General features: G+C 47.2%; 1 protein-coding gene across 3 annotated transcripts; it reads left to right on the top strand.

The window, feature by feature from the left end:
* The first annotated feature begins 67 nt into the window (after positions 1–67).
* Positions 68–27,593, top strand: ash1l (ash1 (absent, small, or homeotic)-like (Drosophila)). Of its 3 annotated transcripts, none has more exons than XM_029246041.1 (26): positions 68–225; positions 4,784–5,574; positions 8,478–12,864; positions 15,260–16,019; positions 16,558–16,731; positions 16,957–17,051; positions 17,305–17,378; positions 17,544–17,589; positions 17,787–17,895; positions 18,145–18,351; positions 18,594–18,740; positions 19,174–19,282; positions 19,413–19,583; positions 20,116–20,186; positions 20,428–20,603; positions 20,858–21,010; positions 21,230–21,284; positions 21,598–21,730; positions 22,016–22,279; positions 22,601–22,687; positions 22,782–22,872; positions 23,227–23,365; positions 23,565–23,737; positions 23,885–24,051; positions 24,728–25,190; positions 25,387–27,593. In XM_029246041.1, exons 2-26 carry the CDS (start codon positions 4,996–4,998, stop codon positions 25,476–25,478), a joined length of 8,922 nt encoding a protein of 2,973 aa, XP_029101874.1. In that variant the 5' UTR covers positions 68–225; positions 4,784–4,995; the 3' UTR covers positions 25,479–27,593. The 3 variants fall into 3 exon arrangements, with proteins under 3 accessions (XP_029101874.1, XP_018592837.1, XP_029101875.1); XM_018737321.2 differs by lacking the exon at positions 68–225 and adding an exon at positions 1,014–1,723; XM_029246042.1 differs by lacking the exon at positions 68–225 and adding an exon at positions 3,719–3,835.
* Positions 27,594–27,819: the final 226 nt, after the last annotated feature.

Genomic DNA, 27,819 nt, shown 5'->3' with positions numbered 1-27,819 from the left:
TTTTTGGACTTTGATATTTTTTCTTCTTCCCCCGGTGGAGACTGTTTTTAATTTTTTAATTTTCGGGATATTTTTCCTCCTTTAAAAAAAAAAAAAAAAAAAACAACACGTACACAGATTGAAAACGCCAGGATACAAAGAGACGATGGTGCATGTGATGGTCCACGCAGGAAGAGTGTCTCTCGGTGTGGACGATGTGAAGGACGCCGTGTGATCCACTCCGCGGTGAGTGAACGAACGCTCCTTCCCTCCCGACCTCAGCATGCCCGCGGACGTTCGGTTCGCCCCTCTCCGGCCTGCGCGCCGCCATCCCTCAGCGCTGTCCAGCTCCACGCCGCGCAGCCGGGGCGCGAGCAGATGCCCATCATCACCACCTCGTGCGTGTGCCCAGTCATCCCCATGCACGTTTTAATAAAAGCAGGCATTTCGTTCCGCACCGCCTTCCACCTCCGCTGGAAAGGAACTCGAGCCCGAGACCTTTCCTCGGCGCGTGGATCGCTCTGTTTTCTCTGCTTTAGTTTATGCATCTTTGTGTTGTTGTGCTGGGCTCGAACTTTCCGCGATGGTGATGCGTTTTATATTATTCCTCTTTGGCCATTAGAGCCCAGGTCCACAGACACACGGCAGAGAGACAGACGGTGCGTGTGCGCAAATAAAAACAATGCAGGTGTCAGTGACATCATATGATCTTTCATGTAGCCCGAGTGGTTATTTCCCCGTTCCTACATTGCGGGGATGTTTTCACGCACAATCTGGGTTTTCGTGCAATTAACTGCCATTTGTTTTCGTGGCCGAATTGCGATGAAGGATTGACGTGGTCAAGTGGAATTCGCACACATGTGGTGCGGGTCGCTGGGGAGCACAGATGAGGGACTCCTTTCCGAGCGAGGTACCCGATCATCATGTACAGGAAGACGCTTCTCAAGTAAAACAACTGCGCCAGAGGACACAGGGTAGTGGGATGGTGTGCGCGCTCTCTCTCTTACACACACACACACACGCACACACACGCACACACAGCGCGATCGTAACGCACAGCGCCGTCGTGGGGGGAGATCCGATCCCCGGAGGACATCGTCATACACAATTCCACGTTTTCGATAGATGCGCACGATGAAATGCGTAGTTAAAGCCCAGATCAGCTCGTTGCGCGGCTCGGCACGCGTTCGAGCAGGGCTTTGGGGTACTGAACATGAGCCGATCCGCTCGTGGAAGAAAAAAGGCCAGATTGCACGACGGAAAATCAAAGTGTTGAGCGCTATAGTGGTTACCACATGGGGGGGAGGAAAAAAAACAAAAAAAAAAACAAACGATGCTCTCGTGGTAATAGTACTAGCGTCGATAATAGCAGCGCAGCGCGTGAGTGTTGAAGTCGACATTGGCCGGTAATGATGCAAACATCCCTGACAATGACAACATCATTAACCATGACCTGTCCCCGAGATGCTGGCGCTGCGCGCGCTAGCGCTCGGCTCGCGGCGCTGTCATTGTGACCCTCGGCGGAATACAGCGGTTGGGGATGGACGGACACGAGGGCTGATGGCACGGACGGAGACGCGAGGGGGTGTGAATCATGGCAGCAGCAGAGACTTGCGCTTGGACTGCCGTGTGGTAACAGCTGGGTTACAGAGCTCGCAGCTCGCAGGCCCTTTGTGGCGTAGGTGGATTTACTAGCGTGTGTGCGCGTGTGTGTGTGCGCGCCCCCAAGAGCAGCGCTGCTGAGGTGAGGTGGGGTAGGTTGGGGGGGGGCGCTACGGTTACTTGTTTACGGTTTCCTCTCTCCACTCTGTCCCTCTTCTCTCACATTCTGTTTGTCTTTTCCTTGTCTTGCCTTCTAAGTCATTTTTTTCTCTGCAAAAAGTGCCCTCTTATTCATCTGAGAAGCTACATGTTTTAATTTATTAAGCCTCATTGACTGATTTTTGCACATTATCATTATTGTCTTCTAACGTTTGCATTATTCTGTCATCTGTTTTTTTTTTTTTTTTTTAACGCCTTTCAGCTTTATTGGCACCGTGTCTTTATTCTGGGGACTTCAATGTTCTCTGAACCCCTCTTTTGCACTCCGTCTTACTCCCCGTGTCCCTGTTTCCATGTCGTTCTATTTCTGTTTCTCCCTCTTCAAATCTGGGTCAGTCAACTGAAATGGTCAGTGTGCAGTTGCTTGCTTCTGAATATGTCATTTGGCTGTTTGCACGTATGTCATTGGGTTTGTCAACATGTCAATCTCTGCCTCGCTCTCCGTCTCTGCGTCAGGCATCAGTAGCACCCATATTTGTTTCAGTACACATGCCGCTCTCTCGATCAAGCTGTTGGCTGTCGGCGTGTTTTTTTCAATCTGTCACTTAGGGAGTCAGGCGACAGTCAAGTCGGTTTGACTTGTAGACTTTTAGTCTTTTGTTGAGTTGTTCCGGAGCAGCTGTTCGCTGTTTCGCCGGTCAAAAGTGTTGATCAGCCATTAATTGTGATTTCGGTTCATTTATTCCTTCTGTCGGTAAGCCGGTCAATGTGACACTGCGAGCATCTTCCACCTGTAGCGGTTTCACTTTGCAGCGCTTTTTACTAAACTGCTCTGCAAGTGGATATTGCTTTCACCTGTCAACAGTCTGAATGCCTTGGTAGAGGACACTGTTAATGGATAGACGTCGCACTCGGAGTAGGACGTCCGTCTTGGTTGACCAGATGGTTCGGGAAAAATCATGAGCGGTCGCTGCGTGCCTTCGAGGCGCCTCATGTAGACTTCATTCCCACCGTCTTGCTTATGTCTGCCGTTTAGTGGTCGGTACCTTCGCCTTACTCGTCTTTACCGGCTGGAGCTGAATTAAGGAGGAACAGATCAACCTTCCGTTGTTGCAGTTCTGAGAGACGGTGGGATCGCTCAGAGATCACTCGGGAGGGGTGAGGGGGGAAGACCGCAAGGGATTTAGAACCCGTAAGGCAGGACAAGAAGTGAAGTGCGGGGATTTTGAGACTCGAGAAACGGAAAGGGGCGAGAACGTGCAGAAAGGCAAATGAACAAAGAAGTACAAGAAGTATGTCTCAGGAGAGAGGGGAAGAATGAGAGACAGAAAAAGGGTGTGTTTTGTTAAAAAGAGAGAGTGAGCGAGAGGAGAGGGTGTTTATCTTGGCAGAGTAACATTCTGGTCAGCACTTAGAGGGGGAGAAAGTGTGAGAGAGAATGTGAGCGAATGAGAGTTATTCAAAGTATTGCTCTGAGGGAATGTTTTTGTTGGTATGTATCGCTGTTGTAATGACATGGTAATGTAAATTCACTCCTGGGTTTGATGGAAATCTTATTACACGTTCACTTGTGGAATTTTTTACAATCTAGTTTTCATTTTATTGTCGGCAATAGGCTGTTGCTTGTGATTCGGATTATGAGAGTACCCCTTTGAAGCAACGAGAGGGAGAGGATTAAAGAAGTGAATGAAGAAATGCAGGAAAAGCAAGAGACATACGAAAACGTGTTTTACATTAGCAGGACCACAGTGGCTCCCCTTTGACCATTGTTTAATTTGGTTTGCAATAACAGAGGAGAAAGAATGGCTAGACGGAAAGAGAGACTGACAGAGCAAAGTAAGTTTGGAGAGGAACAGGGTAAGGAAAATGAAAGAAGGGGTTTGAAATAGTGGTGGGAGCAACTGATGGAGTAAGTGAGTGAGTAGGAGGGAGGTGGAACTGGAGTGTGGTATTTGCGGGGAGGGGAGGGAAGGGGAGGGGAGGGAGTGAGTAATTGTAGTAAACACTGAAAAGTAGGCGTGGGACACAGGGAAAGGATCCCAGATCTCCATTCAGCTTCTCCACGATGGACTGTCACACTAGCTGCAAGCCTATGGTACATACTACGTTATTCGCTACTGTAAAAGTCCACAACCGCCAGTATCTATTTTTTGATTTTACTGGTAAGCCTTTTTCCCGATGCTCGGGAAGGCTTCCGTTTTGTCTTTCGCTGACAGGCCGCATCCTCTGAAACCGCTGTCACGGATTACCTCTGAATGAATTTGTTAATCTGCTTGCACGACCCCGCATGAAATTATTCGGTGACCTTTTGAAGTGGGTTTTTTAAAACTACTTGTTAGATATGTTTTAACTGGTCACTGTAAGTATGTGCTTTGTGATCTGCAGCAGTGCTCTTGCGTTGCGCTTGCTTTTTTGGTACTGTGCCGCTCTTTAGATTTCTGTAGGGCCCAGTGTGATTTTCTTCTCTTAAATTTTTTTTTTTTTCCTCCCGGTACAACTCTGAAGTATAATTGGAAAATGTTTGAGGTTCTCTGTCTGTACTGATTAAAGTAACTGTTGCATTTTTGAAAATATGTAAAACTCAATAAAATCTTAACTTTAATAAACGCTCTACTATGTAATGTATATACTTAATATGATGGAAGTTATTTATAATGCAGGGGGGGTGCGGTGGCGCAGTGGCGCAGTGGGTTGAACCACCGTCCTGCTCTCTGGTGGGTCTGGGGTTCGAGTCCCGCTTGGGGTGCCTTGCGATGGACTGGCGTCCCGTCCTGGGTGTGTCCCCTCCCCCTCCGGCCTTACGCCCTGTGTTGCCGGGTAGGCTCCGGTTCCCCGTGACCCCGTATGGGACAAGCGGTTCTGAAAATGTGTGTGTGTGTGTGTGTATTTATAATGCATAACCGTCAAACTGGTAAATTTTGTTGGTCTTTGGTTTCCCGTTTGTTAAAAGGGCTGGTGCAGATGTGTAATTTGTGGTTAAAAACTAATTTCTTTCTCAATTTCTTTTCCCTCATCTTTGTTTCATCCCCCTTCATCGTTGTAGCCTGCAAGACGGAACAGAAGACCGGACACGTTAAAGGGGACAAAACAACGGACGCCAAACTAGGATTTGCATATCCATCCCTGACCACTCCCTGTCCCCCTTCCCCCTTTCCCTCCTTCCCTCTTCCCCAGTCTTCCACCTTTTCCTAAACTCTGTGGCAGGTGACGATACAACCTCTCCCACCTTAAATACCCCCCCCCCCCAAATCTCTGATGGATCAGAGAAGTCAGGGGGGGCCAACTACTCCACCCCCCCTCCCCCCCACAGCTGCTCCTCCAGGGGGGGCAGAGAAGGAGGGAGGGGGTGGGAAGGGCGAGGAGGAGAAACGAGAGAACGAGAGGGAGAGCATCTCACTGGAAGCCTCCAGTGGCGGGAGCAGTGGGAGTGGTGAACAGCAGCAGCAGCAGTTCTCCATCACTGAAACCAACTTTTCTGAAGGCAACGTTAAACTTAAGATCGGGCTCCAGGCAAAGCGCATGAAAAAGCCCCCAAAAATCTTGGAGAACTATGTTTGTCGCCCAGCCATCAGGACCTCTCTAAGGCAGGGGCGTGGAGGTGGGCGGGGTAGCCGTGGAGGTGGGGCCAACAGTGGGAACACAGGTAGCGGCCTTGTACACACCTCTCCACATGACCGGGGGAGGGAGCGAAGCCCAGTCCTGAACCCCAGCATGAACCAGCACCCCTCTCCGCCATCTTCATCTGCTGCTCCCGCTTCTACTCCTCCTCCTCCTCCTCCCCCCCCTTCATCTGTCCTGCCTACCTCCATAACAGGAAGCATGTCTGGGAAAAGGGTAAGGAGTTTTTATGGTGTTTATTCTCCATTAGAGTGCTTACATTTTGGATTATGCAAAGTCTAATGGCAGGCAGCACAACAAAAATTGTTGTTCAGATTATATCCTTCCTGAATACGGTGAAAATTAAAAGGTAGGTAGTAAATGTCAGCTTCGGAAGTTGTGTTTTCTTCCTATGTTGTGTATAGCGCAGAAGTTTGTGCCTTAGTTTTAGCTATCTAACATATAGTGTTTTATGGCCCATCTGTCTCTGTTTACGTACAATATTTTGTTATGCTTTATTTAGTACTGTAAAATAATAAAATGGTAATGGTAAGTGCAGAAATGACCTGAATATAACTTTGGCAGTGTCAAGTCAGAAGTTTTAGTCATCCGTTAAAGTTTTCTTTAAACTGTAGTGTAAATCCCCTCAAGCTCCGTTCACAATGTGCTGTCATATCTAAGGGCTCATTTGACTAATAATGGCAAAGGGAAGTTTTTGGGAAATCCTAACTTAGAATCAGGAGACTGCCAGACACAGGCATGATTTGTTCCACATTGAGCCACACCCTCAGCCTATTGGAATTGTTTTTATTCTCATTGCTTCACATTTCTCCTAAGGTATTCCTTAATCTCCCATCATACGTTTAAATGGATATCTGTAGGCTCCAGGACTCAGAACATTTGGTGTTTGCCAATTAGGAATGGATGGTAAATGGCTGGTTAATTACCTAAGCAGTCGCAATGGTAACTTGTGTGGGGATTATATGCCACATAGTGCTCGCTAAGCAGGCATGCTTACTCGGTTGTGAAAGATGTCTTGTAAGATCACGGATGGTGTTCATGCTCAGTGACATTCATGTGGAGCTGATCTAGACTGGTGACATATGAGCTCATTTTTATTTTCTCGCCAGTTACCTTTTCACTTTCAGTTGACCTTTGGGAGGTCACAGCATGAATGGAAAATGCATTATGTTGGTTAATCTCATAACTTGGCAGGAAGAGATGCCTGTAAAATATGAGATGGACATGCAGCGAGACAAGTACGCATGGCAGAGTTCCATCACTTTGCATGCTAATTACCTGCACTTGTAAAACATGCTATATTCAAACTTTTATGCTTTGAAATCTCACGTGTAGCTCTGTGGTGCTTTATTTCGATGTGTAAACATTAAACAACAAAGGTTGCAATGAGATGAAGCTATTGATTATCGACTAATGGTAATATGTAAATTAGTGCTGTATATGGTGTGACTTTACTATCAACTGTCAAATTTGTGGCGCTAGAGTAGAGAATTGCAGTTGCAGACTTCGAACAATGTTTTTTCACATTGGTGGGATACATGACATTGGCAATTACTGCTCAAGTTTTAATTTAATGCTTTTTAATTTAAAAAAAAACAATAACTAAAACTATGGTTATAACCGTAAGTAAAGGTACAGTGTTAATTTTAGATGCCTCATCGTGCGAAACAGAACATGTACGTATGAGTTTTAGACAGGTGGGCTGTGAATGTACAAGCTTACAATTAAGACATATTGGCAGCAAAAGAAAGTCAGTTTTTCTGCCAGAAGGCTTAGATATGTTATCAGTTGCTAATTTTGACCAATGGTAATAAGAGTACATATTTCATAACATGTATTAGAAAAATGTAATGATTTGTACAACTTAATGCATTATATGAGAATGAATTAGTTTCAGTAATTGCAGTGATTTATGATGTCATTGCTACTGGCAGCTTGATTTCAATGAGTGAAACATGCTAGCCAGGCTAGTTAAATTAAATACTGCAGTATTGAGGGTTCTATATTTGTCTGCCATCTGTTGAGCGATTTGTGTTTGTAATCCAATACTGTGCAGTGTTTTAGGGTATGTTTATGGCTATTAATGTAAAAAAGTTAAAGAACAGTTTATCCAGGGTTTCATTATGGTTGCAAGCTATAAAAACATGTCATTTTCACCACCTGGCAAGAAGGGCAGTGCAGTGAGTGAAAGAATGCCTATGATCTTAGGTTCTGTCCTAGTCAGCAGGTTGTGTGTTCAGCCAGCTGTGCAAAGCATAGCTAGATGCTATCATGCAAGGCATCTCAGGGGAAGCAGTGTGGACTGATAGGGTGAACAACATTAAAGGATTTTTCCCTGCTGAATCGTCTGTCCTTAGAAATCCTTTTTTCCTGTTACTTTTTTTACACCTCCAAAATGCAGGAGAAATGTGGGTATTTTGCACCCTATTTATATCTGCCAATGGCAGTGCCTCTCTTTCTCTCACTTTCTATTTTTAACATCACTCCAGTATCCTCTACCTGTACTCATTTATCTCCCCCTCCTTTGTTTTTTTTTCTCCCTCACTTTCACATGCCAGTGCCATCTGTATCACTATCACCTCACCTTTTCCTGCTTTATTTCTCCTCTGTTAATATGTCACAGTGTCCTCTTTTCCTCCCTCCTCCCTTCTTCTCATAATGTCCTTTCTCTGACCCTGGTAATGCCATTGAGTGGTAGCAGAGAGAGCTACGGTTTCACTTTGCACCTTTCATTCACCTTTTAATTATCAGTCAAGGTAATATTCAATAATGTCACAAGCTTCCACTGTTTACTTTCAACCATAGTGTTACTGCTCCCTGTCTATGGTCAGCTTTAGTCCTTATGTGTATATATATTTTTTTTTTTTTTTAACTGTTCTACCGTTTGTGTTTAGAAAAGTTTTTGTAAGTCACAATATCACATCATGCAGAAATGGGTCTTGACAGTGATGAGAGAACCCGATCGGTACAACTTGATGAAAAAGCACATGTTGTTCAGCAGTGCAACATCTAGGCACTGGTAAAACCTTGTACCTCTACTAAAAGTTTATTCACACTAATAATAAGATAGACGATCTGTGTTTTTCTCCTTTTTTTATAACATGCATGTTTCTCGACAGGGTCCCCTTAAGTTGGCACGAAAGTCAGATGCAAAGTCAGACATCTCATCAGAGAGACCCATGAATGTTCAACACCCAGAAGCAGATTGCAAACTGGTTCAATCCGGAAAGAAAAGTCCTTCTCCCCAGACCAACCTCTCGCCCATCTCAAACCCAGCACCAGCACTTTTGGGTCCTTCGCTAAAGGACTCCAGAAGTGATGGAGATTCTAAAACTCCTCAGCCTCTCCCTGGTGAGGGACAGAAGGACAAGGACAAGGTCTTAAATGGAGGTGCACCCACAGTAACTGAAAAACTGGCCCAGCTCATTGCTATCTGCCCCCCTACAAAATCCACCAAGGGAAAGATTCGCAAACTTCCTTCTGCTGCCATTCCCTGTGTGGCAACTGCAGCAGCAGCTGTCACAATGCCAAATCCCCCAAGGCCAGATCCTACAATACCAAGCAGAACAGCACTTCCTCTGTCCTCACCTACTCCACAGTCACTTCTTCCTCCCGTTTCTCGCCCACCTGGGCGTCCTCCCATGCCTCGCAACAGAGACAGTGTTCTGGAGAAATTTTCCACCCCTCCCAAGAAAGAAGAAACAACCATCGAGGGCAAAGGGGGCAACAATAACAACAACAATAGCACTACAAATACAAGCAGCAGCAGCAACTCCACAACCCAAGCAGGCAGTGGTGGCAACAGTAGTAAAACACAGGTGCATCTCACTGGCACTCCATCTCCTTCACTATCTGTACTCTCCTCAGATCAACGAGTAGGAGGAGTGCCAGATGGGCGGCGAGGCCTTGCTACTTCTCTTAGCAGCCTTTCAAGAGGAGGTCCCACCCAGAACTTGGATGGATGTGAGAAGGATCAAGAAAGAGACAAAGATGGGCCCAGAGATCTGACCATGAACAAATGCCCTCCTCCTTCAGGACCAGGCAGGCATGAAGGTAATGGCAAGGTGACAGTTATTTCTCCTGCAGGTCAGTGCAAGAGTAGTACAACCCCCACCAAGCCCAGTCCGACTCGAGACCGATCTACAAGTGGAGCAGCAGCCCCTATGGAATCCGCTATACAAACTGCTTCGCCCTCAAATCCTCCCCATGCAAATCTCCCTGCCGCTCGATTAAGCAATCCCCCCAGTACACCACCAAGTTCACCCCCTGAGCAGGACTGCAAACCGCTGAAGAAACGCAAAGGGCGGCGGCCACGATGGACACGGGTAGTAAATCGTGCACAGAGGCTCTCACAGGGCAAGGAAGTCATCTCAAGTGTCACCACAGATTTAACTGACCAGCCAGCTCCCAAACTGCGCAAAACCTCCTTAACCCCTTCATCAACTATTCTCCCAGCTTCACATAAACCCAGACCTGTGGGACGACCACCAAACCCCAATCGAGTCCTTCCTGTTGCTTCCCAGGTGCTTGAAGCTCCAAAGAAGAGAGGACGCCCCAAAACGAAGATGCCCAGACTTGATGTCCTGCCTCCTGGGCGTTCTCTCAAACTGCCGCCCTCAAAGGTCTACTCTTTACTCAAATCCAAAGAGGAGCAGGATCCCCCAGTATTGCATCCAGAAGTAGATCTAAATCCTCCAAAACCTTTGCCCCGGAAGCGAGGACGGCCAAAACGTTTACCTCCCACCCTGCCTCAGGAGGCCCAGCCTCCAACTCTGGCCCCAGAGGAACAGACAGGAGGTGAGCTCACACTAGAGGAAGGTGTGGAAGGAGAAAAACAATTCCGGCAGAAAGGCAACGGGCAATTGATGATGAAAACCATCATTCGCAAAATCAACAAAATGAAGACTAAGAAACGAAAGCGACTGCTCAGTCAAATTTTTCTGGGACCTGGCGGTGGCACCTTCAGAGCTGAGGCAGAGCCCTCTAGAGTGACGGATGGGGGGATGGTTGGATCAGTCACACCCCAAACAAACTCTTTATCCTCCTTGGCTGCGACTTTTGGAGGCAAATTAGGGCCCCAAATTAATGTTAGCAAGAAGGGCACAATATACATGGGCAAAAGAAGAGGACGCAAACCCAAAGCAAACCCTGTACCCTGTACCAACCCTCCTGCTGCCTCCTCTGAACCCTTTAGGTCTCCATGCTCTGCATCGCCCCTTCCTCTTCACCAGTCCCATTCAAACCATTCGCAGCAGCAGCAACTTCTGACTCCGTCGGAAGTCTTTCCCTCCCCGTTGCTCTCACAGACATGTGGGGCTCAGAGTCCCATCAGTGATGCTGGCTTTGTTGAGCCAGGAGCTGTGCACTTCTTGCCACACTCACACTGCAGTCACTCTCACCACTCCCATCACACCTTTTCCCTGCCTCCACCTTCTTCCCCTGCACCTTCTCCTCGTCCTCTTGGGACCCTAGGCTCTGCGTCTAGCATCCCTCCTACGCTGAAGAAGTCGTGCCGGGCACATCATCATCATCACTATCGCCACCAGTATCATTACCGCAAGATGTCCCCTCCGCCTCCCCTGCTGCCTACTTCCCCAGCACACCTGAGTGAGCTGAAAGAAGCCACACCTTCACCAATCAGTGAATCTCATAGCGAGGAAACGGTACCCAGTGACAGTGGCATAGGGACGGACAATAACAGTACCTCTGACCGGGGGGAGAAAGCAGGAGGGAGCGGTGGGGTGGGAGGCGTAAGCTTATCCCAGGGGATGGCAGCTGGAATGCTGATGCCAGGGGTGGTAGGCACCGTGCCTGGGGTTGCAGTGAGTGTCAATTCCAGAGGCCGGCGGAGACATTCTGCCTCTGTTTTGCTTGAGCATCCTTCTCCCTCGCCTTCCCCACTGGGGTCCAGCACTGCCCAGGACCCCCGCAGAGCTCACCCTGCTCCCCCTCCACCTGTGCTGGTGGGGCACAAGGAGAAGCACAAGCACAAGTGTAAGCGGCGTGGCCATAACTGCCCTGGGTATGATAAAATAAAGAGGCAGAAACGCAAACGCAAGAAGAAATACCTGCAGCTCCGGTCTCGCCGCCAGGATCCTGACTTTCTGGCAGAGCTGGAAGACATGATTGTCAGGCTTAGTGAGATCAGGATAGGGCACCGCAGCACAAGCATGGGTCTAGGGAGTAGCTTAGGGCTAGGGGGTGTTGGAGCTGGAACAAGCATAGGAGCTGGTGGAAGCAGTGGTGGGAGCAGCATGGGGAGTAGCTCTCACCCACCGCCACACCACTACTTGCCTAGAGATCTCCTCCCCACCATTTTCAGGATCAACTTCAGTGGATTTTATTCTCCTCACCCAGCATATCCGTGCGACTCTCTTCACTACGTCCGCAAGCCAGACCTCAAAAAGAAGCGCGGACGGCCGCCAAAGTTGCGCGAGGCAATGGCAGAGGTTCCGTTTGTCCCTGGGCTCGGCTTTCCACTGTCAGGAACTGGTTTCTACCATCCATCCTACAGCGTTCCCTACTCCTCTGCCCCCCTTGGGTTAAGCTACTACAGAGGATACCCTCCTGCTGCAGCTCTGTATCCCCACCCCCATCACCCAGCGACACACCCGCCTCCGCCTCACCCGCACCATTCTCCTTCTTTCCCTCCACCCCCTCCACCCTCCTACATGCACCATCACCCGCCTCACCTTTTGCTCAACCCAGCGAAGTTCCACAAGAAGAAACACAAGCTTCTGAGGCAGGAGTTTTTGGGAGGAGGAAGGTCCCCTGTTTTGTACCCTGCTGTGCCTCCAGAGCTGTCTTACGGATGGCTTCATGAACACAAACACAAACACCGGCACAAGCATAGGGACCGGCGTGGGGAGGACGGTGGCCCTGAGGGGGGAGCCTTGGGACCAGTTGGAGGTGGGCACTCCACAAGTAGAGGACTGGGAGTAGGAGGGAACGGTGGTGGAATGATGGAGTCATTGCGACGCTACAGGTACGCAAAGGATGCGGCCTCTGCTGCAAATGCTACGAGTTCAGCAGCTGCGCCCTCTGCAAATTCGCCTTCTTCTTCTTCGTCGTCTTCAGCTGAGAGGTACAAACACAAAGACACGCCCCTATCCTGCCTGGGTCCTTCTTATCTGTCACCAGCAGGTGGAGCAAGAGGGCATGGTCACCTGGAGCCCTGGTTGAGGAGAGGTAGCCCTGAATCAGATTATGCCAATTTATCCCAGAACCCAAACCCCAACCAGGACTCTTTCTCAGGAGGTCAGCCAGCAGACCCCACGGAAGCATCCGACAGCGAGGAGGAGGAGGATCGGGAAGGCTCCCAAACGCCAGCACATTTGCACACGTCTCCACACCACACAAACCTGTTCGCCACTGCCCTGAGTCAATCCGCAGCATCAGGCGGCAGAGTTCGCAGGAGCGGCATTTGTGCGAGCGGAAGGGGCTTCTTAGGACTCGAGCAGCCTCACAGGAAGGACCGCACTTCTTCAGCCGAGAGCCGTGACACAGGTGAGGGAGAGCGTGAACGTTTAGTCGTCTTATTTGATTCGGGTTGAGCGTATGTAAATGATGCTAATGCATAATGATTGGGATTCAGTTGGCGTGTATAGCTGTTTGATCAAACGCAGAGCTGCTGTTTTCCATTCTGATTTGAACTATAAAATGTGATGCAGTTGGGGTTTGGAACGTCAGTGGATTTTCTTGCACAATGGTAATTTGACATCATGACATCATATCCTGGACCGTTTGTTTCGGATGTCCTGTCCATACGTTTCGCTCTGCTGCCCGTCTCCTGCTTGGCCATGCTTTGGGACTTCTTAGTCAGCCTCTTTGGTCAGCAACTCCAGGACAGATGTAATGCACCCTGCCATCCATTGTGCCCCCGTTGGTAGCTGTGCTGAATGTGGACAGGGTCAGCTGGTCAATAGGTCAATAGGGGGGATTACAGTTAAGGATTACTACCAAGGATACAGGGTCAATCCCCGGTCACAGGCAGAGGGGGGGAGGCTAGGGAAAAGTGCATGTGAGCGAGTGAAAGAAAAGGCTGAACGAGTGAATGATGGGGTGGGTTGAGGATCCTGTGTGTGTCCTACTCTGACAGAGTTAAATGGTGACATGACTAGTTTGGGCACTTCAGGCTTACCCCACTTGTGCGTTTATTGTTTTACACAAGTTAATAGTTCACTGACCAAAGGGAAGTAACCCTCTTCCATCCTCGTGCAGGATGTGTTCATTTGCTGGGTTTACATTTGAACTAGTAGGTGACCGTGCTGTGTGTCAGGTGCCACATTGGTACTTTCTGTGTCCTTTTATAAAGTTCTCTTTTTCAAACCTACTGTTGAAAAGAAATGTAGCGCTGCAATATAAATGGCTACAAGTATGGAAGTGTTCCCGTGAGCTAGCCTCTCCCAAAGACGACTTTTTTGCTGCGCTGCATAACCAAGAAACGCAGCTACGTGCGCGTTGTGCAACACGTGCACGTTCGCTCGCTTCCTCTCACGGCTTCTGGAAGGCCAGACTTTTCCGCTGCAGATTCCGCGGAGAAAGAAGACGCTGTTGTTATGGCTGTGCGCGACATGGCTAGTGTCTGCTTTGTGTTTACAGGCTGGCGAATTACACGCAGCCATTGACCTGCTAGAAGCGCTATAAAAAGCTCTGGCAGTGGCATGCTGCCTGTGTTGGCTAACGTAGCTTGTTTGAGTTGGACAATTGGAATGGACGGGCCAGTCTGGAAGATGGGGGAAGGAGGGGGTTGGAATGAAGAGAATGGTCAAGGGGGACAGGACCGACGACGACTGAAAGCACGACTGATCGAATGAGTAGAAGAGCGGGTGGGTGGAGGGATACAACCAGAATGTTGTTTTTGTGCAGGAAGGAATATGTTTGGCAGGGACACTCCAGCTAACTAGAGACATATGTGCCCCCAAAGTTCCCGCCCACTCAAATCCCCCACCCCAACTTCCTCTGTGTCATACCACTTTTCTGAAGATTATATGTTTTCAGTTGAGAAATATATTTAATGCAGTAATCATTTGTTGTTCAGCAGAACTTTTATGCCGGTTAATCCGTAGAAACATATCAATTTATCGGTTGTGGCTTTTGGGTTGCAGGGCTTGAAGCCTTGTTTGTACTGCCTTTACGAACATGATGACGTGTATTTGACTTTATGTTGTTGACTGTCTACTATACTACCCTGTAACCCTCTATTTTAATATTTTAATGTACTTTTGGGGATTAGGCAGGTTCTCTTATTCACAGCAGCTTACAGATCCTTCAGCGTTAAATCGTCAGAAGCACAAATAACGTTAAGTGATATCCACACTGTCGCTTTTATAGAGATAAGTACTGTACAGATCTGAAACGGATTCAAATCAAAAGAAACCCCAATGTGTTCTGCAGTTTGTTAGTTTTGTGCGTCCTTACTGTTGTTCTCCGTGTTCATTGGGAAGTGTTTTTTGGTTAAGGAACTTTGCTGGAGAGGGATTGGATCTGTGAGTCTGTCTTGCTGTTAGTGATTCCTAGAAATGGATTCACCTTTAAGAGGAAGCCCAGAGAAGCTAACAGCTCTGACTCATTTAATTATTTTAGCTTGACTAGTCAGTCTCTGTTTCTGTTCAGGGGTTGTGAAGGGAGGTGGGTGGGGGTTAAGCTGTGGCAGCTAGTCAGGTTTCAGTTTTTTTCTCTGTTGTTGACAGCCATCATTTGTCATTTATAGTGTGCCTCTATATATAGTATGAAATGGGCACTGGCAATGTAATTTTACTATTCCTGCATCGTATTCTGTGTACAGAAAAGCAGCACGATCAGGTCCTGCCACTTTGCTCAAGATACTCTGCCTAATGACTGAAAGCCTTTCTTCTTCCTTTTTGTCCTTCCTTGTTTCTTTTCTTACCACCATGCGTAGGAACGACAGTGGGTGTCCAGACCCGAGGTTCGCGTTCCGTCATCCCTGAGTGTACCGAGGGGAGCGTGCACCCCCACCATCATTCTCAGCACAGCCCCCAACTCAGCCAGCAGCATACGCACTCGCACTATATTGCCCGCCACTTACATTGTGGCCACGATGCCCCTGGGTCTGGAAGGCCGCCCAGCAGGGAAAGGACAAGCGGTAGTCGGCAGGCCAGCCCCTCCACACACTCCTGCTTCTTGGAGTCTGCTCCTGCCAAGGCCCCGGTCTCGACCCAGTCCCCGTCTATCCACCCTCGCTCTCACTTCACTAGTCAGGGCCTGGACAGAGTGCTGTGCACCAAGCGCAGCCTGAACCATGTCAACAAAATCCTCAAAGCCAAAAAGCTACAGAGGCAGGCACGCACTGGCAACAATGTGGTGAAGAAGAGGCGCCCAGGACGTCCCAGGAAATATCCTCTGCCCTCTCCTCCACCATCGCCCGTACCCCTCGAGCTGCTCACTCCCCAGCACAGAGAGAGGGGAGGGGGAGGCGGAGGGGACACGGTTTCAGATGTGATCGAGGCTGTGGTGCAGGGCCAGCACAAACGGGGGCAGAAGAGGAAGCGATGTGAGGAGGATGAAGGGGAACAAGAAGAGGAGCAGCAGCCCGAAGAAGAGGAGAGAGCAGGGGCAGGAGATGGGGGCAGAGGAGCAGGATCCAAGGGGGGAGACAGAAGAGGCTGGCTCACCCAGGAGGAGCTCCACCGTTTCCGAAGGTAAGATTTCCCCTCTCGGATTAGGCAGCCACATTCTGGTGCACCAGTACACCATGGTACTGTGCTACGGAGCAGTTTTCTTTAAATATAGGGTCTTCTCTGGATGTCATTGTGGGACAAGACTGTATGTGATGATGTAGTGCCTGGCCACAGTGTCGTAGAATAGATGCGGCTTACCTGATGTAGTGTAAGGCATACTTTAATTTGAAGCCATTAATCTAATTTGATAATTTTCAAATGTTTGTAAGGCTCTTAGGGGTAAAATAGTGGATAAATTGATGTAGGGAAAAAAGAACTTCCTACTTTTATAGAAAATATTTAATATGATTATGTTAAACGACTTGAATCTGTTTTTCTCTCTTTGGAAGTCCTGCTGTTCCATTTACTAGTTACTCTGCTGTATTTTAAATTGCTAGAAGTGTTGTTTGTTTATTTTTGGTGAGAAATGGACTGACTCTGGTATGGTGCTCCTTGTAAAAGCATTTGGAATAATAAGGAGGGAAATAGGATGTGCTCATTGCTCTCCTCTCTTTCGTAGTGCTTTGGAGGGCAAGCCAGAGAACCACACCTCCCCAGAAAGACTGGTTACGTCATCGGTAGAAGAAGCCCCACCTCTGGCCCTGCCCAGCCAACGGGAAAAGAGAGCTGCCAGGCCGCCCAAGAAAAAGTTCCAGAGAGCTGGCCTTTATTCTGACGTTTACAAGACTGCTGAGTGAGTTCAGGCAAATGCACATTCCTTTTGACTGCAACGCATCAAAACAAAGCTGCGGATGACATTCGCGCAACTTCTGCGCTCTGGCTGTTCTCTTTTTAATTGACAAAACACTCAGATGCCCACTGCCTTTTCTCTGTCTTAATTACTGAGTTGCTGAAATGCTGTGCAGAAAGGTGTTTCTAAACCTTTTGTCCTTTCCATCCTCTCTGTGATCTTGCGCAGTCCTCGTAGTCAGCTGTTACAGCTGAAGAAAGAAAGACTCGAGTACATCCCAGGGGAGCACGAGTATGGTCTGTTTCCTGCTCCCATTCATGTCGGTGAGTCTATCGCTCAGTACAGCAGCGGGTCCCTCTTGAATTTTGAACATGTAACTTTTTGCTCAAGTATCCAACAATGTAGTCGTTACATCTCTGCTCTGCTTTCGTGTATGTGTACGTGTTGGCTGGTTTTAATTCTGCGTTTTGGAGCTTGAACTGGAAAACATGAACATGCAAGGAACATCATGTTTGGTCTGAAAGCAGGATTGTCCTGATTCTGAAGTTAATCTAAGTCTTGTGTACCTCTACACAGGAAAGTACCTGAGACAGCGGCGCATTGATTTCCAGCTGCCCTATGACATCCTGTGGCAGTGGAAGCACAACCAGGTACTTGTTGTCGCTGGCTGGGGGGGGTCCCATGGGGAGGTCCCATGATAGGGGGAGTGTGGGCGCAGTTCCAGCGCAATCATTCCAGCCTATGGACTTTCAAGCTCAAGGGATGGCCCCACTGCCCTTCTCATCTCCTGCTGACAGTGTTTCTCTCTGTTGCAGCTTTACAAGAAGCCTGACGTCCCACTCTATAAGAAAATCCGGTCTAGTGAGTACTCTCCCTTTGTCTGCCTTTGGGTTTCCTCTGGCAAGATGCTGTGCAAATCTGGCTGCTTTACACACAGCAGTGCCCCAGTTTGTGTGTCTGCAGTGCAAGACTTTCAGGTGTCTGAGTGAGGTGTTGCTTTATCGTGTTATGGTGTTTGCCGTGTTTTGCGCTGATGGCTTTGTGTGCTCTGCTTTCAGACGTTTATGTGGATGTGAAGCCCCTCTCTGGGTACGAAGCCACCACCTGTAACTGCAAAAAACCGGAGGATCCCACAGACAAGGGCTGTATTGATGACTGCCTCAACAGGTATCTGGCGCAGTTGTTGTGTACATGCTGCTAAACTGATAGATTTTTTTTTCTTTTTTTCTTTTTTATTTTTCTCCCCCATTCTGATTCCTGACTGACTTACCTGATTCCTGCCATCCTGCTCTTGAATAGTCCTTGTGCTACACTAAAGCATGCCGCCCCTAAAACGGTCAAAACATCACTATGTGCATTTTCATTTGCCGATTGAGATTTACACGCTATTAACAGTACCCTTGGTCAATTCCCTAGGATGATTTTTGCTGAGTGCTCGCCCAACACCTGCCCGTGCGGGGATTGCTGCCACAACCAGCGAATCCAGAAGCATGAGTGGGTGCAGTGTCTGGAACGATTCCGAGCTGAGGGCAAGGGCTGGGGTATCCGTACTAAGGAGCCGCTGCGCGCAGGACAGTTCATCATTGAGTACCTGGGCGAGGTGGTCAGCGAGCAGGAGTTCAGGTGAACATGCTGTCCTAGAGGTGAACTCTGCAGTCACATCAAAGCAGCTTCTGGGAGATCACCCTCAATAGTTACTGCCCACTGTACTGTTAACTTGTTCTACTGCCTTCTGTGATCTAGAGCACAGTTGGCAAATTAAGGAAAATGCCGATGACACTTGAGTCAGCATGCGTCTGTGGAAAGGCCAGAACAGGTACAGACACGGGCTGAATGGTTGTGTGCGTTTGTCTGTCGGTCTGTAGGAAACGCATGATCGAGCAGTACTACACCCACAATGACCACTACTGTCTGAACTTGGACAGTGGCATGGTGATTGACAGCTACCGCATGGGAAATGAAGCACGCTTCATCAATCATAGCTGTGAGCCTAACTGTGAGATGCAGAAGTGGTGAGTGAGCCGACCTGTGGCACTTTCCTCGGAGTCCCCGCACGCCTATGGGGCAGATCCAGGATCACTAGACCTGAGACACATTGCTTTTGGATTCTTGCCCAGATTGTTGAATACTGTCGGCCAAACGTTTTTGTTACGTAAATAAATAAAGAATGGAAAGTATTAGATTACAACACAATTACAACAGAATTAATCAGTGTGGCCTTATGAGCAAATGGAAGACATTCCAGAGCTCTACAGCCATTTGAGTTTTGAAAGTCAGAGATGACCGAATTAGAGAAGTCTGGTCAGTAATGCAACGTATAAACCATAACACAAAATTGAGAGTCTTTCCTGGGGTTAGGGCAAAATAAATAACTTGACCCTTGCAGGCACGATAGCGTAACGAGTTTGAAATTGCTGTTAAAGCTTTGAATGTTTGTCCTCTCAGGTCAGTGAATGGAGTGTACCGTATTGGCCTGTTTGCGCTGAAGGACATGGACAGTGGCACAGAGCTGACATATGACTACAACTTCCACTCCTTCAACACAGAAGAGCAGGTGAAACTCTGCCTGAGACACAGCTTCTTTCTGTCTTACACTTTGTCTGTAATCTTCAGTCACCAGTACCACTTTCCTCTTACTGCCTCACCTCACCCACCTCCTCCTGGTCTTGTATCTCTCTTCACAGCAAGTGTGTAAGTGTGGCTCGGAGAGTTGCCGGGGCATCATTGGTGGAAAGAGCCAACGTGTCAATGGGCTTCCTGGGAAAGGGGGTGGAGGAAGTGGAGCTGGGGGTGGCAACCGGAGGCAAGGCCGCCTCAAAGAGAAGCGCAAGTCTAAGCACCACCTCAAGAAACGGGTAAAAACGTGGTTGACTGAACACCAGGGTGTGGTTTCAGAGTAGGCTTTACTCATGTCCTTAATTTATAAGTTGAAACTAACATCACCCAGTGAGATACATTCTCGACGGTGTTTGTGAAACTTCTGAAACCTGAGATCGTTTAAACTTAAGTCTGAAACTCTTAGGAATTTTAACATGCTGAGATAGAACAAAAAACAGATGGATTGAACCAAATGCTTTCCTGTTTTGAATTGCTAATAGCAGTGTTCCCAGCATAAATAGATTGTTAAAGCTTCATAGTCATTTAGGTATATGGACAGCTGGTACCACAGTGGCTGTCTTTGGCCACAAAGATTGGAGGTTTGAATCTCATCTCCAGCTGTAGTACCCTTGAGCAAGGTACTTATGCTAAATTGCTCCAGTAAAAATTACCCAGCTGTATAAATGAGTAAATAATTGTAGGTAGATTAACATTGTAAGTTGCTTTGCAGAAAAGTGTCAGCTAAATGAATAAATGTAAATGTCATTTCATCCCTTATCATTGTGATAGGAGGAGGAATCCAGTGACAGTGGGAAGTTCTCCCCCCATCTGCACATGAAGCCCATGTCCAACAGAGAGCGGTACAGAGTTTCTGTTTCTGTAAACCGTTAAAGAAAACTCATGCTGACTCTGGTTTTATGACATTCAGATAAGTAGTTAAAGTCCTGATTTGCCTTTTCTCACATGCAATATAGGAAACACATACACGTTGATTTTTGCCATGAGTACTGTTTTGTGTCTTTACAAGTTTCCCGCTTCCACAGCTGGACAAGTTTGGACTGGAGGAAGTGAAAGTGATTTCTTTTTTTCTACCTTGGTCAGGAACTTTGTGCTGAAGCACAGGGTGTTCCTGGTGCGCAACTGGGAGCGTGTGAGGGAGAAGCAGGAGCTCCTGAAGAGGGAGGGAGACCGGGAGCGTGACAGGGAGAGGGAGGGCAGCCTGTCCCTCTATAGCCGCTGGGGAGGAGTAATACGAGACGATGGCAACATCAAATCAGGTCTGTGTGTGTCAGTCCCCTGTGCCCATTTTTCTGTTTGTATGTGTTAGAATGGGGTGGTTGAACACTGTTTGGGTGAGTGCATGAGGGAGAGTTGGGAGGTTGAAGGTGCGCTCTGCACAAGTGAGTAAAGAGGTCATGCATTCCGTGTTTATAACTGCAGAGGGTCCAAAAGTACTTGTCCTTACCCTTCTTGTCTGTGTCCCTGGAGTGTCTTCTGGTATCATGTTTATCCAGTGTTCTGTGCATTGCAGATGTCTTCCTGACGCAGTTTTCGGCACTGCAGACATCACGGTCAGTACGCACGCGCAGACTGGCAGCGGCGGAAGAGAACATGGAAGTCACGCGCACGGCTCGCCTTGCTCACATCTTTAAGGAGATCTGCGACATGATCATCAGCTACAAGGGTCCGTCAGGAAAATGCGATCCAAGCTCATTCCATCCTCTCATGCAAATCTTTCTCATCATTCTGTCTTCAGTGACAATTTTGGAAATGTAGTAGCTTTCTTCTTGACATGGTTGCGACGCGAGCAAAATGTTGTATTCGTTCTAGGCTAATCACCCACCGAATGAAACGTCACTGTTATTTTAGCTTTTGCTTACCACTGTACTTTTATTCTCTATAGACTCTGCCAACCAGACCCTTGCTGCTCCTCTACTTAATCTGCCCTCCAGAAAGAGGTGAGTTGTGGAGACGGTGTGTATGAAGGCTCTCTGGTTCAGTTTGTCTGGGTGTGTTTCATGTTTTTCTAGATACATAGCTGGTGCTCACTTCCAGTGTGACGAGCACAGCATTCAATAACTTAAGTAAATTTGTGCTGGAGCCCTGGCTGTTACATAGTGCTATAGTCAGGTGGCTCTGTGATATTGACTGGCTGTGTGTGTCAGTCAGTGTAACATGTGGGCGGGTGTAGTAAAGCTGTCACACTGTTCAGAATATGGTGCTGCAGCCACAGTTTGGGATGTGCTGATTTGTAGCTGCTGTTCTTCATAGGAACACACAGTATTACGAGAAGGTGTCGGACCCTCTGGACCTCAGCACCATTGAGAAGCAGATTCTCACCGGTCACTACAAGACCGTGGAGGCCTTCGACACTGACATGCTCAAGGTGTTCCGCAACGCAGAGGTGGGTAGTTTTTTTTTTTTTTTTTTTTTTGTTTTTCTTCTTTGTGCATGTTGTTTGCCAGGCGTTTATAGCACAGTGTGTGTGGCACGGTCTCTGCAGTGACTTTCAGGTATCCTTGTAAAAGTCCGCATGGTGAAATGCCCCAAAACCGATTTCAGCAGATTTTCAACCTGCATTGCTCATACCTTGTTTCTTGTTACGCTGGATGCACTTGAAGTTCGTCCAGTTCCAATGCTGTAGCGTGATTTTAAATGGTTTGTTTTCTCATCCATGTTCAATACGTAGAAGTACTATGGGCGCAAATCCTCCATTGGGCGCAACGTTTGCCGCCTGCGCAAGGCCTATTACGGGGCACGGCATGAGGCGGCCGTCCAAATTGACGAAATCATGGGTGAGACAGCCAGCGAGGCAGACAGCTCAGATTCCCTGGAGAGAGAGCAGAGCAACCAGGGCCGGCCAGGTTCACACGACAAGGACGACGACGTCATCCGCTGTATCTGTGGCATGTACAAGGATGAAGGCCTGATGATCCAGTGCGAGAAATGCATGGTGAGGGATACTGACAGCAGAGGTTGGAGAAGGAACTGCAAAATGCACACATGGGGGTGTTTATTGGAAAAATGACCAACTCCAACTGAGGAAAAAAGAAATCAGACATATTTTTCTGTTGGTGTAATCAAAAGAAATTGTATATTCCACAAAACTGTCATCCATATCTGAACCTAGTTCACTGTGGAGTGCTGAGTATTTCTGTGCTTTGTCTAGTCCCGTTTACATTTTGAATTCCTGTTATTTTCCCCCGTTTTGAAAGGTCTGTCTCTCTGCTGTGGTGTTTTATGTGTCACGAATGATGGTCTGTTTCTGTTCCAGGTGTGGCAGCACTGTGACTGCATGCGGCTGAAGGCTGATGTAGAACACTACCTGTGTGAGCAGTGTGACCCTCGGCCGGTCGACAGGGTAAGTCTTCGGAATTGAGCACAGCATCGCTAATGAGGCCCACACCCTGAGGTGGTGGTTCCTGATTCCCACCTGTCTCATGCTTCTGTTACAGGAGGTACCAATGCTACCCCAGCCCAGCTATGCCCAGTCTGGCTCCGTTTACTACATCTGTCTGCTCAGGGATGACCTGCTTTTGCACCAGGGTAACCCTCTACGAGCGTAGAAGTCTTATTTGCCTTAGAGAGACACCAAAATATCTATTACAGTAACACAGATTCCTCAGGTGGCATGCAGAGTTGTCCTTGATTCAAAGTTCATGGAAGTATCTCATTTATAACAATTTCAAACAGTAAAATCATTTCTGCTGCATTTTGCTTTATAGGCCAGTTGGTCGGTGTCGGTTACTGCAGTGCAAATCTGAATTTTGCTTTTAAAATATACATTGGCTATGTTTTCAGACTTTCAGTACCGAACACTGTCAGCACAGCATGAGTAAATTGAAACCCAGATAAAACGCAAGTAACAAATGCTTTATGATATTTGTGTGACTGCTACAGGTGATTGTGTGTACCTGATGAGGGACAGTCGGAGAACCCCTGATGGCCAGCCAGTGCGGCAGTCTTACCGCCTCCTGTCGCATATCAACAGGGACAAACTTGACATCTTCCGCATTGAAAAGCTTTGGAAGAATGAGAAGTAAGAGAACTAAGGATGGAAGATGGCACAGGAAGTAACAATCCTTCACTGTTAGGGTTGATCTGGTGACATAATGGCATTTTAGTGGGAGAGAGGAGAGCTAGCGTTAGGTGTCATGGTTATGAATAAAGGGCTACTGGCAGATGACACATGAGTGTGCTGTCCTCTTCATACCACCCTTTCTGTATGTTTTCTAAAGGGGTGAGAGGTTTGCATTCGGACATCACTACTTCCGGCCACACGAGACTCATCACTCACCTTCCCGACGTTTCTACCACAATGAACTGTTCCGTGTGCCACTCTACGAGATTATTCCACTGGAGGCAGTGGTGGGCACATGTTGCGTCCTCGATCTCTACACCTACTGCAAAGGTGAGACCGTACACACAAATAAATTCTAACACGGGGGGCCCATCATATACAAGCTCCAAGTTTTAGGCTGTGTATGTTTCATTCCCCTGCAATGTACCAGCCTTCTCTTCACACATGAGAATCACACGTTGTTCTCCTGGTCCTCAGGGCGGCCGAAGGATGTGAAGGAGCAGGACGTTTATATTTGTGACTACCGCCTGGATAAGTCAGCCCACCTCTTCTACAAGATCCACCGCAACCGCTACCCTGTCTGCACCAAGCCTTTTGCCTTCAACCACTTCCCCAAGAGGCTCACTCCCAAGCGGGACTTCTCGGTAAGGGGAGAGGATTGTAAATTGCCTGCTGTAGCCTGAAACAGGATGAAAAATAAACATGGCAAGATAGACCCTAATACACATATGGAATTTGGTGCCTGGTAATAATGAACAATAAATGTTCAAACATTCGAACTTACAATTAAACTGTAAATTGGTTCAGCCACAGGGGTGCCTTAGGTGATTAAGCTCCTATTAAAATACAGATTTCTAGCCCTTAAAGGCAGTAATACTCTAATTAGTCTGTTTATCAAAAATTATCCTTCGGCAGATCATATTGTTTTAAGGTTCTCATAGGTTTGACAAATCAAAGGTAATGCTTGAAAATAAAATGTGAAAATATATTAGTTGATGTCATTGAAGTCGAGAGTTCATTCTGCAGTGTTCATGTACTAGAATCTGTTCATTTTTACTGAGCCTTGAGAAACCTTGTTACTGAGCATTGTTTTGGAATGTAGCTGCACAATACCTCTGTCTTCATCCATCTTCTAATTTGTCTTAAGTGAGTACTATAGATATATTGCTGTTGATATTTGTGTTACTTGAACAAAACGCTAGGGTTTATTAACTTAATGACCTAAGAGTCATGTCCTTTGCAATCCATTGTGTTCGTATATCTGTCTGTGTGCCCCGTTTGCTTAGCTGCGGGTCGACTTTTCTGTCTCTGTCTTTCCAGCCGCACTACGTCCCAGACAACTATAGGAGGAATGGCGGGAGGTCGTCCTGGAAGAGTGAGCGGCCCAAGCTCGCCTGTAAGGAGAACTTGGCTGCAGCAGGAGAGGAGGACTCGTCCCCTGTGGAAACGCAGCTTTGCCATGGAGGAGGAGGGGTATCGCAGCTGGACAGCGAGGAGGGAGGTGTAGAGGCAGAGCTGGATGTGGTGTCGCGGGGGCCATCACAGCCCCTACCCCAGGCATCTCAGACCCCGCTTCCACAGCCTCCCCAGGATCGAATTGGTGAGGAGGAGGGTGAGGAAGAGGAGGATGCTGATCTGGATGCAGGTGCAATTGAAAGGCCGGAGGCTCTGGAGCTGCATTCCTCATCCCAAAACTCATCAGACCTTGCGAGGAGGGAGGCACAGAGGAACCGGCTGAACAAAATACTGCTTAACCTTCTGCAGCAAACACCCAGCAAGAATGGTGAGGTGGAGGGAAGGGTGCATGGGAAGGGTGCTGGGGAAGCGGGAGGGCTTTTGCCAAATTGTATGTATGACAAAATGAGCTCTGTTTCACCAGAACATAAAATGACAAATGAGGAGTTGTAGCTCTTATAGGGGAGAAGTGTTATTTGTTTGAAACCATATTGGTTTTAATGATTTTGGTTTTCCTCTTCCAGCTATAGATGTGACCTACCTCTTAGAGGAGGGATCTGGGCGCAGGCTGCGCAGACGGACGCTGGGATTAGGTGACTTTGGAGGCAGGAAATGATGGCACGAGCCATAACTGGCAGACCCGCCTCGACTACCTTCTCTTCACAAGTGTGATTGAGAAGGAATGTGAATAAGAAAGAGGATGGAAAAGACAGCGGAAGGGGGAGAGTTTAAGCGTGTTCCGTTCCCTCCCGCATCTCCTCTGAACACCAGGCTCCCCTGTCCCCCATATCTGTCTTTCTCTCCAGTTTCCCTTGATGCGAAGGCTGCAGTTAGGGGGCTGAGTGAGGATGCACGCTGGATGGGAAGCGGAGAGATGGATTTGGAGATACTGTGTTGGGGGTGAGGACGCAGGCACACACGTAGTGTATGCATTGCGCACCGGGCCAGGAGAAAAGGTGTCAAACAGCATTTCAAATGACTCTGCACACCAGCGGGAAGGTTCAGCACACTAAAGACTTGAGACAAAGTGGACACACTAAAAACCCAGCGACAAGTGGATGCTGCTGGAGCAGAAGCCAACGCTATGCATGACAACAAGGAGGACGGAGTGGGCAGGTCCAGTTGCAGCGCGGAGATGGCAAGAGGCGTGCCTGTGTGGGGTGGATGGCTGGGAGGTGGGCCCAGGGACATGGTCAGAGGACAGTGCATAGTTATTTATGGGTCAAGCCAGATAGAACATACACACACAGAGACAGACAGACACACACACACACACACACACAGACACACACACACACACACACACACACACACACACACACAGAGAGAGACAGACACTACTGGGAAGGAGGCACGTGCTAACCCCACTTCCCCCACACTCCCATACATTTAACCAAGACTTAAATTAGTGTAGCAAAGCAAACTTATTTAGCAGAGCTGAGATTTTTGTGTTCTTATTGCTGGTACATCTGCTTCAGTTTGTTTCACAAGGAGTGTGAGCCCCCAGCAAACAATGGTCTGAAAGGCAGTTTTGTCTTCGTTGAGGCCAGAGGAGGAGACCGACGGGAGGTATGGAGCTGTCAACAATGTCTGGGGCCTGGATTGTAAGGGCTTCGCTTCAGGTGAATTTGTAATTAATGGTTAACAAAAAGTGTTTTTAAATGCTGAAAAGCACTTATTATGTAAAAGAAATTGTACTTTTTCTGCTCATGGGTAGAAGGGGGACTTTGGGGTATTCCTTCATTTATCTTGTTTTTTGTTGTTTACTGTGTGTCAGCTTGCCTTGGAGAATGTTTTCAAAACTTGTGATGAGATTTTAAATGGTTATGACCTGAGACAGAACTTTGGTAAACGGAAACAACTGAACTGGGACGGACGTTGACTTCCCACGCAGATGGAGGGACAGAGGCGCAGAGGGGAAGGCTAGGAAACTGACAGAATGAGCTGTAAAGTGCCAAGTTGTATATAGACTGGAATTAACTGAGCTGAGTCTCTAAAAGCAATATCTCAATTATGGGTTTTGTTTATATTGTATTGTACAGGATCCATCCTATGGAACCCTACATGTATTAAAATACAGCTGTTATTAATGTTATTTCTGCCCTTTATGTCATTGTTGCTAAGTATACACCAGAAAGAGGTAAGAGGGTAAGCTTTTATTGTATGCAAACCTGCACTGTCTGCAGTGAATAAAATGCAGATATTGAAGTCCCATTTTATTGCATATACTGTATATGACTTAAATCTAGAAGAAGGCAAAGATAAGAGAGGAAAAATATCTGCGGGCATAATACAGAGCAGTGACACTGACAATGATTATTGTAATTAGCATTATTATTACAATGAGAAAAAATAATAATGTCCTTGGTTTTGCTGCAAAGTGTTGAACACTAAAAAGACCAACATGAAATTGTAATGTTGAAAGGTGACTGAGAATCAGGAACCTGTCAGCTCAATGTTTCTAACTGATTTTTTTTTTTCTTTCTTTTTTCTTTTTTTTTTTTTTAAAGAAAAAGTTTTTCGTGAATGCGGTTCTTGTATTTTGTGTGTTTTTGTGTGATTTATTTTTCTTTTATTTTTTGTTAGACAATCGCAAAAAAAAACTTTGACAGTTGTAAATGGAAAGACAAGCAGAAATTGTGTGTGGTTGTACCTCTTCTCTGGTTCAGAGTTTGTAATTATGATTCTAATGTCACAGAAATGCTGTTTTTTGTTTTATATGTTTTTTTTAGTTTTTGTTTTTTAATAAAAAGCACTACATTATTGAAAATAGATGATTATCATGATTATTATCATTGCAAATATGATTATGGTTATTAGGATTATTTATCTAGGTTGCATGAAAAAGCAATGTGTCTGACTTTTGCTACACAAATGCTGCTAATTTACTTTTAGAAAAGAAATAAAAACAAACAAAAAAAATAATTTATCGCCCAACAATGTGGTTTTGGATTTTG

This window comes from Scleropages formosus, chromosome 18 (assembly GCF_900964775.1).
Source record: "Scleropages formosus chromosome 18, fSclFor1.1, whole genome shotgun sequence".
Taxonomy (NCBI): domain Eukaryota; kingdom Metazoa; phylum Chordata; class Actinopteri; order Osteoglossiformes; family Osteoglossidae; genus Scleropages; species Scleropages formosus.
The sequence above is the reverse complement of the archived record's forward strand: the minus strand, read 5'-3'. Positions and strand labels throughout refer to the sequence as shown.